The sequence below is a fragment of the Puma concolor genome, chromosome D4, assembly GCF_028749965.1.
Source record: "Puma concolor isolate L17-30 chromosome D4, mPumCon1.1.hap2, whole genome shotgun sequence".
Classification (NCBI taxonomy): domain Eukaryota; kingdom Metazoa; phylum Chordata; class Mammalia; order Carnivora; family Felidae; genus Puma; species Puma concolor.
Genome location: NC_141679.1, coordinates 59,978,564 through 59,995,992, shown reverse-complemented (window position 1 = coordinate 59,995,992; position 17,429 = coordinate 59,978,564). Strand labels below are relative to the sequence as shown.

General features: G+C 38.7%; 1 protein-coding gene across 2 annotated transcripts in view; it reads right to left on the bottom strand.

Annotated features, from left to right (window-relative positions):
- The window catches only part of DCAF10 (DDB1 and CUL4 associated factor 10), a 43,748-nt gene extending 29,657 nt beyond the window's left edge, over positions 1-14,091 (bottom strand). Inside the window, exons 1-2 of one of the 2 annotated variants that reach the window (XM_086683525.1) lie at positions 13,476-14,091; positions 2,429-2,542 (exon numbers count right to left, since the gene is read on the bottom strand). In XM_086683525.1, coding sequence (XP_086539651.1) covers positions 2,429-2,542; positions 13,476-14,005 — 644 coding nt within the window. In that variant the 5' untranslated portion in view covers positions 14,006-14,091. The remainder of the gene's footprint in view (positions 1-2,428; positions 2,543-13,475) is intronic. The other variant, XM_025912833.2, reaches the window with a different exon arrangement.
- Between the last annotated feature and the right edge of the window lie 3,338 nt (positions 14,092-17,429).

The following is a 17,429-nucleotide window of genomic DNA, read 5'->3' as shown; positions in this document are numbered from 1 at the left end:
CCTAAGATCAACTGTTACTGTTGAGAAACTTTGTTATAACCTTGAATTATACCTCTGTAGGTATTCTGGCCTCTAACATTGGTGGTTTTTAAGATTTTGTCTTTATCTTTGATACTCTATAGTGTTTTACTACAACCTGTTTCAATGTACATTTATCTTTAACCTATGTGACATTTAGAGTTTACTTTTGATTCAAGGATTCAGGACCTTCTTTAATGCTAAAAATTCTCTCCCTTTGTGCCTTCAAAAATTAGTTCTCCACCAATCTCTGCATGTTCTTTTTCTATAATTCTTATCATACATACATTGGAGTCTTTCAATCCTCTATGACTTTTAAGTACTCAGTATTTTCCAATCCATTAATTCTCTCATCAATGATGTAAAGGATATTTACCCCCTCTTTTGAGTTTTTTATATACTAACTACATTTTTAATTTCTAAGAGTTGTAGTTGGTTTTTTCCAGATTAACCTATTCTCGTTTCATCTCTTTAAATGGAAAGTATTCCTTATTTCTTTGAGCATCCTAAAAATGCTTTAAAGTTTCTCCCAACCAATGGAATACTATGCAGCCGTTAAAAAGAATAAGATTATCCCATGGGTACTAACATGGAATAATCTCTAAATATGTTATTAAATGGAAAAGCCAAGGTATATAATAGTGTGTGTAGTATGCTACCATTTATATAAAAGTGTATGTATGTACGTGTGTGTGTATGCTTGTACATGCATAGACTATCTCAAAAAGGATAGCAAGAAACTGGTAATAGTGGTTGCCTCTGGGGAGGGGAACTGGGTGGCTAGGGGACAGAGGTGGGAGATAGACTTACTTTTCACTGTTTACCCTTTTGTACCTTTGAATTTTGTACCACGTGCATGTATTACCTAGTCAAAAAAAAATAAATAATTTATTTTTAAAAATAAAGTCTTCGTTGGACTACTCCATAAAATTAACTTCATCCAGAAAAAAATGCTTGTTTTAGTTGCTGATTTTATGATATTAGTATGTCTTCATGAGTTTTGGCATTTTGGTTATAGGCTCATTTTGAGTAAGAAAGGTTTTAAGAAAGGTTTTTAATTACTTTTTTTCTTCTCCTATTTACTGGTTTTGTAGTTGCCCCCATTTGGATTTTTGAACCACTAATCCACAATTAGGCCACATAATGACATTAAGTCCTTCAGTTTCCTGATGATATTGGAGCTATCACACATATACATTCAATCACTGACTCAGTGATGGCTTCATTACTGAGTCAGGCCAGGAGGATGTGTCGTAATCAGCCAAAACCCACAGCCTCAGGTAGTGAATAGCTTTTTCCTTTTTTCAGCCTTTCACAAATGGGGCAGGCATTCAGCCTTTCACAAATGGGATAGGCACTCTAGTCAAATGCCTGGCTTTGTGTAGTAATTCTGGCTCTGGTTCCTGCCTCACATAAAGTACTTGGGTACTTCTGATTCTTGACAGGAACTAAAACTACCACACATCAATACCAGATGGAAAACTCAGTGGGCTTGCAGTTTCAGACCTATAACAGCTTCCCTGTGTTCCATTTCTGGCCCACGAAAATGTTTATGTTGTTTCAGAGCCTCACTGTATCTTTTGTGCTATTTATTGTTCAGTGTGTTTAGAGCATAGAGGTTACATCAAAACTCAGTAAGTCACTGTGACTAGAAGCAATTTCCACGGTTTTTTTTTTTGAACAGTAACAGTAATCGTTATAAAGGGAATATAATCTTATTACATAATGTTTAGAAAACAGAAAATTACTCATTATCCATTCATTCTAACCCATCCTATGTTAGCATTGAAAAATATTTCCTTATCTTCTGCATTTCATATTTTTAACAACTTTTATCATGATTTTTACCTATATTGTCCCAAGCATTTGTCCATGTTGATATGTAGTCCCTATGACCATCATTTTAATGACTGCATATTAATCCACCAAGCTGTTCAACTGTTATTTACTTCCCACATTATTAAGAATTTAAGGAGCTTCCAACATGCTTTTATAAAGAAGTTCTCTGTGCAAATGTGTTTTTCCCCCTCAATAGTTAGGAATGGGGAGGGGATAGGTGAGAGAGGCTAAGTAATGGGATTGCCATAATTCTACACAGATCATTAGCCCAAAGACATTGGAGGACTATTGTAATGCATGGCTGAGGTTCATAATGATGACCCTAATATATGAAGAGAAAAGATAAAATCATATGGAAGTGAAAAATGCATTTCAGAAAAATTCTTATCCAAAATGGTTAATAGTAAGTTTTATAATTAAAGGGATAAGTTTCACAAGGGATAAAATTCACAGTTCACAAATGCATATCATCTAGCACTGCTGGGCAAGACATTACCAATTTTCATTAACTTCCAAAACAGAATATTTTGGGTCACATTAATAAACTTCACTATTTCACTAAAATACTGACCTGATATTATTTACACAGTCTTCATGAGCTTCAGAAAGTGTTTTTATGTGCTTTGAAGATATAGGGTCAAAAAGCAGAACTTCAGTCTGTTCACAAGCAACAGTCAGCACTGACCTGAAAGCAAATGACACATTTCTCTTTAGTTTTCTAGCATTCTTTCATTATTGATATTTATTTATAATCATACAAACTATAATGTATAACCTTTTTTTACCCATGTTAGTAGCAAATATTTTTTATTTTTAAAGTTTTATTAATTTTTTTGAGGGGGGGAGGGGCAGAGGGGGAGAGTATGAAAGAGAATCCCAAGCAGGCTCCATGCTCAGCACAGAACCTGACATGGGGCTTGATCTCATCATTGAGATCTTGACCTGAGCTGAAATCAAGAGTCAGACACTTGGCTGACTGAGCCACCCAGACACCCCAGTAGCAAGTATTTAAAAGATTGAAATTATCTGCTGTTGGCAATAGTAGGAAATGGTACTCTCAAATATGATAGTGAAGCATAAACTGGTACAGTTTAGATTTGGAGAGTACCTGTGTCTATCAAACTTTTAGCACCACACTCTAACCAGCTGAGTTAAACGGCCAACCTTGTATCTATCAAACTTTTACATGTGCATAACTTTTGACTCAGAAATTTTTTCTGGGAATTTAATCTAAAGAAATAATCATTTATAAATACAAAGAAACATAAAGATATGCTTCATTGTAATGAAAAATTGAAAGTAACCTAAAAGTACATGAAAGAGGAATGACTGATTCTATAAGCCATGGTACATAATAGTTTGCAATATGGTGCAACATTTAAAAAGAAAGGGGTAAGTTTTATGTGGATATGCAAGAACTCTAAAACACATTTCTAAATGAGAAAAGCTGGTTGCAGAAAAGCATGCATTGATGAGGCAACTTAGGAAAAAAAATTATATGTAACAAAATTATGTATTTCTTTACCAATATCTATTAAAATGTACTGAAAAAGGTTTGGCATATATCCTACCAAACCAGTTAGATGAAATCAAACCTAATCTTTTCCTTTATAGTTTTTAGTATTGTCTCTTGTTTCAGCCCTTTCCTATTACAAAGTTATATAATTATAAACCTTTTATAAGTTGCATTTTGATTTCTGAAAAGCAACTGTGTTTTATTTAAGTCTTAGTTTTCTGTGGGCACTGCTTTCAGATTCAGATCTAGCAAATGAAATCTTAAGTCTTTGAAACTGCAGGCCTGGTCTCAATTTATAGTTCCAGTAATAAATGGAATTTGTACACTTAACATGAAAATACATAAAATAAAAATGTTTTTAATTTTTTAAAGTAATCTCTACACCCAACATGGGGCTTGAATTTACAATCCTGAGATCAAGAGCCACATGTTCTACCGACTAAGCCACCAGAATGCCCCAAGACAGAATTTTAATTAAAAAAAAAAAAAAAAAAATTTATTTGAGAGAGAGAGAACACACGTGCTTGAGCAGGAGAGAGGGGCAGAAAGAGAGACAGAACCTCAAGCAGGCTCCATGCTCAGCATGGAGCCAGATGTGGGGCCTGATCCCATAATCCTGGGATCATGACCTGAGGCAAAATCAAGAGTCGGACACTCAACTGACTGAGCCACCCAGGTGTACCCCCAAGACAATTTTAAATAGCCAAAATTTTCTATTTATTTATTTATTTATTTATTTATTTATTTATTTATTTAACGTTTATTTATTTTTGAGACAGAGAGACAGAGCATGAACGGGGGAGGATCAGAGAGAGAGAGGGAGACACAGAATCCGAAACAGGCTCCAGGCTCCGAGCTGTCAGCACAGAGCCCGATGCAGGGCTTGAACTCATGAACCACGAGATCATGACCTGAGCCGAAGTCGGAAGCTTAACCGACTGACCACCAAGGCGCCCCCAAAATTTTCTATTTAGAACAAACTTTTTAGATAAAGTAGGAGAGGGAAAAAATCTAAATTGAAATCTTTTCCGAATTTAGTAATCATGAAATTGTCCTTTAAAGGGTGTCCGTAGGAACCCTTTCTAAAAAAATTTTAATGTTTATTTTGAGAGAGCCAGACAGAGCACAAGCAGGGGAGGGGCAGAGAGAGAGGGAGACATGGAATCCAAAGCAGCCCCCAGGCTCTGAGCTGTCAGCACAGAGCATGACACAGGGCTCGAACCCACAAGCCGTGAGATCATGACCTGAGTGGAAGTTGGATGCTTAACCAACTGAGCCACCTAGGCTCCCCGGCAAAACCTTTTTTGAAATATCTGGACTTCAGGATTTTTGTGCTGGTTAATCAACATGAGTAAAAATGTTCAAATTAATATCCATAATTTTAAAGCTAGCCATTTTTTGTTGTTATTCAGAAGAGTCACAGAATGAACTTTACTCCTTTTTGTGCATAAAAGTAAACAAATCGCTGATTCTTGGAGAGTCTTTACCTTAAACACTGTAAGATATCTATAAAACTGATACTCATTGTTTTGTTTTAATACAAATAATTTTTGTACATGGCATGATTTGTAACTTTTTAAAATGCACATCAATTGTCCCAATATCAAAGCCTACACTTTTCTCATTGGTTTGAAACGTGATCTTTATCATATATACGTTTTGTTTCCGGATTCTACACCCCATTCTATGCAATACCACATTATTACAATTTCTGAACGGTTTTCTATGTGGTAAAGCAAGATCTCCTCATTGCTTTTTTAAAAATTAATTTATTTATTTTGAGAGAGCAAGACAGCCTGTGCACAAGTGAAGGAGAGGCAGAGAGACAGGAAGAGAGAGAATCAAAAGCAGGCTCCATGATGACAGCTCATGAAATGTGAGATCATGACCCGAACTGAAATCAACAGTAGGACGCTTAACCAACTGAGGAATTTTAAATATAGCATGTCAGGTCCTACTAAAAAACCTTGTTAGTATTTTTACTAGCATGCACTGACTTTCCAAATTAATTCAGTGGAATTTGTATCATTCAGTATTGAATCATCCATCAGTAACATATACACCTTCCCACATATTCAAGATTTTCTTAGCAAGAGTATCTTAGCAATTCTTGGGCCTTTAAACATCCTTATACATTTCAAATCAACTTATCAAGTTATGTACACACACACACAAGTCCAGCTATGGATTTTCAGATTATAATAAATCTATATAAAAGTTTACATAGAATTGAAATCTTTATAATATGGAGTCTTTCAATCCATGAACATGGTGTATTTCCATTTACCATGGAGATTTTTCTCCATATGGGTCATACCTATCTTTTCTTAGATTTATTTGTGGTTACTTGACCATTTTTTTCATACTTTTGTAAATATTCTTTTTTAAATTTTGCTTTGTTGTTGGTGTACAGAAATGCAATTGATTTTAAAATAATTTATCCATTAATCTTGCTATTTTAATACTTTACCCGTAGGTTACTTTAGGTTTTCTTTGTCGATAATCATATCATCTACAAGCAAATGCTTTGTTCTTTTTTTAATACTTTTTTCCTTGCTGCACTGGCTAGAACTTTCGGTATAATGTTAAATAGAAATGTTACTATAGCAGGCATGCCTCTCATTCCTGATCTTCAAGAATACATTCACTGTTTCATCATTAAGTACAATGTTTGCTGTAGAGTTTGTTTTGTTTGTTTTTCTTTTGTGGGGGATAGATTTGTTATTGGATTAAGAAATTTTCTTCTACTTCAAATTTGCTGTTTTTTTCATTGATATATGTTCAATTGCATAAAAGTTTTCCAACACTTACTGAAATTATCCTAGGTTTTTCCTTCAATATGTTAATGTAGTGATTTACATTATTTTATTTTCTAAACCTTTTATTTCTACCGTAGAGCTTATTTAACTCATTTGGCTAAAGCTGTGGGCTCACATTTCTGGCTTCTCTTCCTTTCATAGATCCCGGCCCTGCAATTTACTTATTACCTTATTTCTCGAATTCCTTCAAACACAAATTTTTATATCTTACATTAAATATTTATATTTTTTCTAGCTTTTCTAATTATTCTCTGTTGAAGGGTTGGGCCAAACCACCTACTCTACTTCTTCTGGAAAGCTATAATCTCTACCCCTTGCATCTGAAGTTATGTCACCCCTTTTCATTCTGAATATTGTTTGCTTGGGCATTCTCTTAATCAATATGAGTGTTTTTCATTTTTATTTGTCTTTTCAAAGATAAGATTTTCTCTGGTGAGTATTTCTACTGAATTTTAAAAAGTTCACCAGTTCCACTCTGTTACTCTATTTCCTTCCTTCTCCTTTCTTTGCTTACTTTGCTATTATTTGCACATAATTTCACTATTCTTTCTTGAGACAGATACTTAGCTCATTTTTACTTGTCTTCCTTTCCAGTTTATTAATGACTATTATTTTCCTAGTAAGTACTGTTTTACTTGTATCTTACAAGTTTTGAGACATGTGGTACTTTCTTTATCATTCAGTGCTAAATATTTCTAATGTCCGTTATCATTTCTTTTTTGGCCCATATGCTATTTATAAATGTTTCTTCACTTGAAAACACTTGATGTTTTTCTAGTTATCTTTCTGTTATTGATTTCTAGTGATCACACTGTACTGATATACTGTAACTTCTTTGATAATCTTTTAAAATGTGGCCTTGTAAGTGAAAATTTTATACATCTTCCTTGTGTGTTTGGGAAAAAAAAAATGCAGGAGGCAGCTGTTACATATAGCTAAGTGTGATATTTAAAAATGTTAAACATTCAATAGTAATATAAACATGAATAAAAATTTTTCAACATTTTAAACATAAACTAACCTATAAATTATAAAAACTCTTCCCAAGTGATAGTTCTAATTAAGTTGTTTGTCATATTATTCTAGTAATTTCCATTATTTGTTAATTTTTGGAAATATCAGCCATAATCTTTTCTTTGACCCAGATGCCGTTGTCTGCACCATGAATTGACATAAAGAATTACATAAAGCCCCTCCAAAAATGTCCACATTAAATAGGTAGTCATTAAGTAACTTGTAGTCTTCATAAGTAATAAAAAAATTACTTAACATCAACAGAATTGTTTATCGGGCTACATCCTCTTTTTAGCTTTTGCTGAAGTAAGTATATTAAAAATTTTTTAGCACTTATGCTTGTTGTTAATTTTGTGTATTAAATATGTATACAATTATGTTAATAACTAAGCCACAAAAAGAATCTGTTGATATATCATGTTTAATTATAATCCTTTAGTCCAGATGACAATATAATATAGCAGTTAAAAGCATAATAAGCCAGGGTACAAATCCTTTGTTTAATGACCTTTCTGCTTCTCAGTTTCCTCAACTGAATGTTCCTGAGATTTATGTTGGTGATCAGTTTCATTAATAAAATGAGTGTTTACTGATGCCCATGGTAGGCAGGTATTCAGTGGATTTTAGCAAACTTAGCCCACTAAATAATGGTGAAATTCAGTAGGAATAAAATTAGGGATCTGCATCCCTGGAGTAATGACATCCATAAACCATCCCTAGAGGCCTCATTCATCTGCTGTGGATTCTGTTCTGTCATGGAGTGCACACTATGCCAAGAGAGGTAATATGTCTGGATGGTGCCTGCAGTAGTGCTAGTACTCTTGTCTGACTGACTTGTTCATCTCTCTGGATCTCCCCGGAGGCTGCAGTTCTCACAAATGACTATGTGAGAATGGCTGGGAAAGTGCCTGAGAAAGGCAGGCAGCCCCACACTAAGGGAAGCTGAACGGTCACTGGGCATTTGCCTATGGATTTTTTTGTGTGGGAAAGGGTATCTGGCATGGATAAGGAGCACTTTGAACTGATGCTGCAGCTCTCCAGTGAGATGCTTGTTGGTAGCTTGCTGTGCCAGCTCTTAACTCTGTAGTTGTTATATAATGGGTTACTCTAGGAGGTCCCATGGAAGGTACTCAATGGGCTTGGGGCAGTAACTATTCAACCACTATGGACATATATGAATATTTTTACAACTGGTACAGCTGAACCAATGTGTACTGATTATCAGGCCTGGACACGGCATACTGCCCTTTAAAGCAAGATTTTAAGTGGTGTTTTGATCTTATGTTTGTGTCTGCATAACTGAAGTATATACTATAATGTACATTAAAATCTTTCTTCATGATAAACTTGATACATATATTTTAAACCTAAAAGACTCATCCAAGTTCAGAGCTGTTTTATTTTCCACGTGAATTGAGCTTTTATCAGCATGACCTCCATCTCTAGTAATTTTGCCTTAAAGCCCAGTTTGTATATTAATATAGCTCACTAGCTTTTGTTTAGAATGTGTTTGATTTATTTTTGTCTATCCTTTTGAACATATTAAGTACCATTATACTTATTATAATTAGTAATATTTGGATTTATTTTCAGCCATTCTTTGTGCTTCCTTTTTTTTTTTTCCCAGCCACTTTGTGCTTTCTTTTTTTAATGTTTATTTTTAAGACAGAGAGTGCTAGCAGAAGGGCAGAGCGAGGGAGACACAGAATCCAGAGCAGCCTCCAGGCTATGAGCTATCAGCACAGAGCCCGATGCAGTGCTCGAACTCATGAACCGCGAGATTATAACCTGAGCCAAAGTTGGATGCTTAACCGACTGAGCCACCCAGGCACCCCTTCTTTTTAAAAAAAATTTTAATGTTTATTTATTTTTGAGAGAGAGAGACAGAGCATGAGTGGGGGAAGAGAAGAAAGAGAAGGAGACAGAATCCAAAGCAGGCTTCGGGCTCTGAGCTGTCCCACACAGCCCAATGTGGGGTTCGAACTCAGACTGTGAGATCATGACCTGAGACGAAGTCGGACGCTTAACCGACTATGCCACCCAGGCATCCCTGTACTTTCTATTTATTATACCTTTTCTACTTTTTTCCCCTTTCTTGTCTTTTTTTGAAGTATTTCTTTCTCATTCCATATTTTTTCCTCTACTAGTCTGGAAATAATATATACTTTCTTGTATTTTAGTGTTTAACTTGCAGATTTTAATATGCAAACATTAAAACCTAAAGTTATGATGTTAAATTCTCCCTCAAGGAAACAAGAAATTTAGAACATTCCTTCCTAATTTGTTACTGTTTCTTTTTTCAATTTTAGTTCCATCTTTGTTAATTCCAAAAGACAAAATTGAAGTTATATTTAGTTTCACATGCATATTTCATTTCTTTATTCTTCATTCTTTCTACCATCTCAGATCTTCCTGTTGAAAACTCTTCTCTTTGAACTTCAAACTTCATTATTGAAGGTCTGGTGGCAAACTCACTGAGCTTTGCTTGTGTATGTATTTACTTCATCTTTGTTCTTGACAAAAATGTGTTCTTGACAAAAATGAAGATCCTCATCTTTATTGGGTATAGACATCTAGATTGGAAATTTTTTTCCCCCAGCATACTGAAAATAATCACCACTGTCCTCTGATTTACACTATTATTTTAAGTATTTTTTTTAAGTTTATTTATTTTTGACAGAGAGAGAGAGACAGAGAATGAACCGGGAAGGGGCAGAGAGAGAGGGAGCCACAGAATCTGAAATAGGCTCCAGGCTCTCAGCTGTCAGCAGAACCCGACGCGGGGCTCGAACTCATGGACCATGAGATCGTGACCTGAGCCAAAGTCGGATGTTCAACCGACTGAGCTATCCGGGCGCCCCTGATTTACACTATTATTGATGACTAATTGACTATCACTCTCATAATTAATCCTTTGAAGGTATTTTTTCTCTAGCTTTTAAGATTTTCCGTTTGTTGTCCTGGAGTCCCTGTATGTCTAGAAAGGATTCCTATTTGGGGTCTGCTGGGCATTTTAAATCATGGTCTGGTGACCTTCCTCAGTTCTGGAAAGTTCTCAGCTATTCTCTCTTCAAATGGGTGTTGTTGTTTTTTTGCCCCATTATCTGTCTCATTTTCTTCAGGAGCTTATCAAATATATACTATGCCTTTTCTCTCTATGCAACATGTCACTAACCTCCTTAATATTTTCAATCTCGGGGCGCCTGGGTGGCGCAGTCGGTTAAGCGTCCGACTTCAGCCAGGTCACGACCTCGCGGTCCGTGAGTTCGAGCCCCGCGTCAGGCTCTGGGCTGATGGCTCGGAGCCTGGAGCCTGTTTCCGATTCTGTGTCTCCCTCTCTCTCTGCCCCTCCCCCATTCATGCTCTGTCTCTTTCTGTCCCAAAAATAAATAAATGTTGAAAAAAAAAAATTAAAAAAAAAAAAAATATTTTCAATCTCTGCATCTTTCCTGTCTCCATTTTAGATAATTTCTTCACTTCTGTTTTCCAATACACTAATTCTCTCTACAGCAGTCACACATATTGTTATCTATCAACATTATCAAATTTCATTTTTCAAAATGTCATCCTAAGAGGTGTTATTGTACAACATTTTTGGAATTCTTTAGAAATTACCTCTACTCCATGTATCCTTTACATTTCTTTTTTAGTGCCAAATTCTCTCTCGTCTGGTCTCTATTAAATTCATAATTTTAATTCTTACTTCCTGTGTCACCTCTCCTTGTCTGTACTGAGAAGTCCTTATAAGTGACAGTGGCAATGTACCTAGTAAGCTGATTTAACCCATCCAACTGAGGGTTATGAGAAATTATCTCCTTTAACACAGATGTCATTTTTCTATAAAATTATTTTAAGCCCTATGAAAATCTGGAGCATATTAGTAGATATAGTAAGAATACTAAAAAATTAAAACACTTAACTATTTTCACCTATTACCTTGACACAGAAAAGAATAGCAATGTGCAATGTTGGCCACAGTATGCAGAGACAGGTACTTCCAATGGAGTATTTCAGGCAACAGGAATGAGAATTAATAAAATCTTCACAGAGGGCAATTTGATAATAGGTATCCAAAATCTTCATAACCTTTGACTCATTCTAGGGAATTATCATGAGGACATAAATCTAAAAATTTTATTTATACAGGTTTTATTTAAATAAATGAAAAATTTTAAATAATGCTTTAGAAATATATTAACATAATTCACAATATACTATGAAAAAAAGCAGGCAACAAAATGACTCCATGTTTATATTAAAATAAACATATACAGGGGCACCTGGATGGCTCAGTTGGAAGAACATGTGACTCTTGATCTCGAGGTCATGTTTGAGCCCCACGTTGAGATTACTTAAACAAATAAATAAAACCTTTTAAAATAGGTAGATAACCATATACAAAGAAAAAATTCCTTGGCTAGCCATTCAATCTCTGCAATTATAACTGCTGTTTAGCTTCTTTTTGCTCATTTATTGCCTAGGTCTTCTAGAATGAGTATATGTCAACTGCAAATTAAACAGTGTTGAATTATTTTAAGTACCAGAATACCTAACTACTTTTAAAAAAAATGTCTGTATGGGACACTATTGTGTACATTCAAACATAACTATCAGTAATATATTCCTCATTCTAATAGCACTGGCAATGGGAACTCCTTCATAATTCGTTCTACCCGTCAACTGAACCTAAAATCCCACTTCCAGAGAGTAGAAACAGCTATTTCTGAAAGCCTGACAGAATAGGTAGGGGGGGTGGGAAGAAAGAAGTTGGGGTATGGAGAAGAAAGGAACCAAATGTTTATGAGGAACAGATTCTTGGTATTTTAGGAGGAGCTTTAGGAATAGGGCTTGGATGGAAAGAGGAGTGGGGAAAGGCAGTTCCGTGAATAAACTTCAGCAATAGTTTCTCCTCTCTTCCCTGTATTCAGGTGCACACTCATTGCTATAGGTTCCACCCAAATGCTGTTAGTAAAAACCCTCAGAGATCCTAGCATCAAGCATAATTAGGAAGAAGCACCCACATCAGTGAAATGGAATACGGTGTGCCTCCTCACCATGAGATTTCAGAGTCTGCTACTTTTCTCCTTTGTTAGCGTATTTTAAGTTTTTCTTTAGCAAAAGATTTTGCTTTGTTAAGCTATCATCTTTCGGCTTCACTAGCATGACAAACTGATCCTCCAACCATAGGTCCTTTAACATACCATTTCCTCTATCTGAAATGCGTCTCTGCCCTCCCCCATCTTATCTTGGCTAGTTCATCTTCTACTCATTTTTCTGTTCTTGGTCAAATGTTATTTCTTCCAGAAACCTCAAACACCCTAGTATACAACAGGTTCCCTCAAGCTTTTATCCAATTTATAAATATATATTATGAATTATTTAGTATGGTCATTAATATGTAGTTGAACTAGTATGTCCCAAGCGTAATACAAGTGGTCCCATTAGCTGCTTTTGCTCACCACCGCAATTTCTGCATCTGGAACATAGCAAGTGCTCAACAAATATTTGCTGAATGAGAGAATGAATAAATAAGCAGCTAAGCAAATGACTAGGAATCCAGAGGCCTTGATCGGGTAAGAGTTAAATTAACTATGTCCTCTCAGGGTAGAACTGTGGGTCAAGTTTTTCCTTTGTTCCTTGTTGAACTCGTTTGTGTACTCACCGAAGTTTTAAAAACACCTGTTATTTTGAAAATTCCCCAAAACCCAAAGCAAACTGAGGCCAAACATGAAATATTTACTCTGCCAGAAAAAAGGCTGGATACCCTTAACAGAAGCATCCAGTCTAGCCTGGGGACTTCACAAATGCCCCACATCATAAGGCACCACTCGGCTGCCTCGTCGTAGTATCTATCCTCCCGGAGCCAAGGAACGTACCCTTGTCCCCTCAGGGCAAGTCAGGCGCAGAGTTCGTGGAACCTGCAGGCTCCCTACCCTCGTCAGAAGCTTCGAGAAGAAAAATGCAAGGCCGAATGACAGGGAACCAAGGAGCCTTTACCGCACACGTTATCTGCCAGGCACGTACTGCGTACCGGAGAACGGGGCTCTGGCCGGGCTCTAGCCCACCGCGCCGAGTCCCGAGGAGCACACAGGCGTCCTGGGCCTGCCCACCTCCAAGGGCTGGGCGGAGACCTCCAACAGCCACAGGGCACTTCACAAAGTGCCGGGGGAAGGGGCCTGCGGGCCGGTGACCCCGAACCCCCGGCCCCCGCAAACGGGAGGCAGAAGCAGGCGGAGGCCGGCACCCGCCCTCCGAGGGGCCTCGCTTACCCGTCGGGGGAGTACTCGAGGTTGAAGACCGCGCCGTGGGTACGGGTGCTGAGGTACACCGAGTCCGCGGGATGGATGGAACCATAGAGATTAGTCATGGTGCGGAAATTGTCCCGCGCCGGGTCCACGAACAGCCCGCGGCCCAGACTGCGTTCTCTCAGCCACCCGAACAGCCGGGCACCGAGGCCGTGGCGGCCCCGGCCCCCCGCCCTGCAGTCGGGCCCGGGTCGCCGGCGCGCTGGGGAGGGCGGTGACGGCTCTCCCTGGGTGGAAGCTGCAGAGGAGTCCAGAGCTGCGTGAGGCTCGAGCTCCCCGGCGTGTGCGGCCGGGGGCAGCGAGGGGACGCCGGGACGGCGAGGGCTCCGGGAGGGCGACGGGGGAGGGGCTGCGTCAGCCTCGGGCTGCGGCGGCGCGGGCGGGGAAGGGAGCGGCCCCGCTGCCGTTGCCTGCCCTGCATGGGATGCCGGCTCCTCAGTCCCGGTTCCGGCCGTCCCATCCCCTCCCGGACTACCGGGCCCGAAGGTAAACATGACCAACGCGCCCGCCCCCCCCACTCCCGGGCCGCTGCACCGCCGCCCGACACCTCACCGATCCCACCGCCACTTCCGGCGTGCGACGGCCTAACCCAGCCGGCTGGGAAACACGTGCTGCTCCTGGCCATCATCCGTTGGGGACCGCGAAAGTGGGGACACAGCCCACGGCGGGTGTTTTAGCCCCGAACGGACGGTGGTTGGGAACAACTAGCTGTGTTTGAGCGCAAATGAGGATGCCCAGGATCCTAGCTATATGGGGCAGTGTTAGCATCAGGGTACCGCGTGCGACAGAGTCAATCTGTAGTTGTCAATCATCGTGACCAGGGATGACTGGGCCTAAATGGCCAAAGGGGTGGACTATGATGATGTACTTTTATCCTCACTTTATGATAAGGTCACAAGGGGAAGAAATTACCATATTGTGTGCAGGTCCCACATACTGAGTCGCATGGCATACTGCCTACTCGGGCTCAGAGTAAGTACTCAGGTTCACTATTGGCGCTAAAAGCCCAGGTCCTGGAAAACAGGGGCCTGTAAAAGGGGGCCTACTGGTGCCCTGATATCTGCCTTACTCCCAGCTACTGCCCAGTAGGTCAGGAGTTTATCAAGACCAATGTCTTCCTCTCCTCAGGAAGGAGCGTATATCCAGCAAGAGTCACTGAATGGAGCTGGAGACCTGAATCAAATCAACCTGACAAGCAACAGAGCCTATGGTCAATCCTGCTTACATGTGCCAGGGCACAGACAGCATTACAGATGCAAGACCCTTCACCATTGCTGTTAAAGATCAATATATACTACTCCTTTGTAAAAAAGAGTTAACAGGAACTGCAGTATTTCTTCAGGAGGGAAGGAGAGTTCAAGAAAAGAAAGCTTGAGGTACAAGGAAAGGTAGATAAAAGAACTGACAACTCTTCTAGGTACTGACAATTCTTGATTGAGAGCTGTGTTGTACAAAGCACACATTTGATGACTGAGGATAAACCTGGAGGATCTTTGTAGGAAGAGCTATCTGTGAGGATAGATCTGAAGGATCTCCAGTATAGGGGAATGAGATCTGGAGAGCTGAACATTCAGCAAGTCCTCCAACCAGGAAAGTTAGTAGTTATTCGGCTCTCCTGTCCATGAGGTGATTGAAAACAGGGCAAGAAGCAAGCGTTTTGAGTTCAGAGATCATAGCAGCCATTCCTCTGGAGATACTCTCCATGTTGCCCACACAGAGCAGAAGGGGTAGGTAAAGGTCTATTTTGTGATTAATAAATTATGTCCCTTAATGACCCCCAACATTTGGCTGCAACAAATAACAGAGGCCCTCTGCTTGACCCCTAAGTTATGGTCAATGGCTAAAATTTTACGGTCTACAAAACACTGACCATTTACCAATATTATTAATTTTTTTAATAGGTAAAATAGGACAGTTTTAAAAGGTTACATATTCCAAGGTATTTAAGATACAGTTCCAACAGAAAAATATAAGCTCTGCAATGAAATTTTGTGCTGCCTCAAGATAATCAGATTTCACAGTTCAGGTAAATCAGAATTAACACACTATAGTCCCAAAACTGATTAAGAAATGTTCACTAACAATTTAGAGAATCTAGAGAAGCCAAATGAGAAGAAAATATTTTGTAGGTTTGCATGTTATCTCTGTTAGATAATGAGAATGATTCTTGAGAAGATAGCCAAAAAAGGCAACGGTGGCTATAACACACAGAACAAGTCATTCAGTAATGCCAGGGTTTGCTTTTTTCCTTTTCTTTCTTATGCTTCTTCTTAAAATGGGAGTCCTCACTTATCCCAAATAATTTTTACTAAAACCTAAAATAAGAATAAATTACATAAGGACTACAATTCTGTTGAGATGACCATGATTTTACAACTCATCAGTAGAAAAAAAAAAATTACTGGAAGTTACCTGAGAAGGTACTAAAGAAGTTAACTGAGAAGCTACTAAAGATAGATTAACTGTGCCTGTCCTGTTTACCCACTGCCTTTGAGAGCCTTTAAATACAACCATGTCATGTTAACAAGGAAAATGACTGCAAATCAGTCTATACAGACCAATTTCTATTGGTCTAGACACTATTTTCAAGTGCTAAAAAATTTTCAACTCCAACTGCTCAACTTCACAGATACCAGTTCATCAGAAATGCCTAAAGCATCCTATGAACTTCTTTCCCCTGATGTTCCTTTTAGATCACAACACAAGGAAACAACTGGCAAAGGTTTCCAAAGGTTTCCGAAATTAACAAACGTTTCCTCTATGCCCAGGTATCACACACCCCTGGACACCCCCAACACTTAGGCTCTATCTCATTAAGCAGGCCGGGAGCAAATTCATTTACTTTCTTCCCTATCCACTGACTAGATGTTTTTAAAAAATTACTTCCTAAGGGATGTGTTATAATGCAATGTGCCTGAAATATGGATCTTTCTGTTTAAGCTGTTATACTTTTGGAGCATCAAGTTCACTCCTGATGTCTTTGACATCATTGGTTCTGCCCATCAGATAGAATTATTTGTTGGGGGCAAGACTGACAAAATGAGCAAGGCAACTGGACATGGCAAAAAAAAAAAAAAGCTGAAATGGAAGCTATATCCCAGGCATCTTCTCGATTGAAGCCTCGTACCTCAAGCATTTTGAAATGGTCATCTGTTATATCATCAGCTTGGGAAATAGCAAGTGCAAACTCCAGCATTGCCTTTTCCCGAGCAGGGAGATCAGACTTTCTCCAGTTCACACAGACGTGCAAGAAAATACACAGAAGCAGAATCTCTGTTCATCCCAGTATAGCCAATAAAACAAAGGGCCTAACAAAATGAAAAAAATCCTAGGTTAGAGTAAAGGGACAAAGTCAGGCCAAAATAAACTTTCCAGTTAAACTTGATCAAGTCCAGCGGAATGCAGACCTGAAACTCTGGCTCAGCACCACCTCTGCCAAGAAGTCTTCTTTGCTCATTCCAACTACAAGCACCTCCTCTTTCTCCTCTAAACACTATGGCATCAAAAATCTCAGAACCAAGACTCAGAGACTCTGAGTACATAAGGACCCCAAATCCCAACTTTTTCATATGAGTAAAGTGAAGCTCAGATAATTATCCCTTTGTCTCCAATTAATCCCAAACAAGATGCAATATTTGCAAAATTAATAGCCGACACTTAGCAATTACTATGTGCTAAGAATGTGCTCAGTGCTTCATATTATCTTATTTCTTCTTCTTTTTTACTGTTTATTTTTGAGAGAGAAACAAAGTGTGAGCAGGGGAGGGGCAGAGAGAGAGGGAGACACAGAATCCAAAGCAGGCTCCAAGCTCTGAGCTGTCAGCAGAGCCCAACTATGAGATCACGACCTGAGCCAAAGTTGGATACTTAACTGACCGATTCACCCAGGCACCCCAATATTATCTTACTTCTTATAAA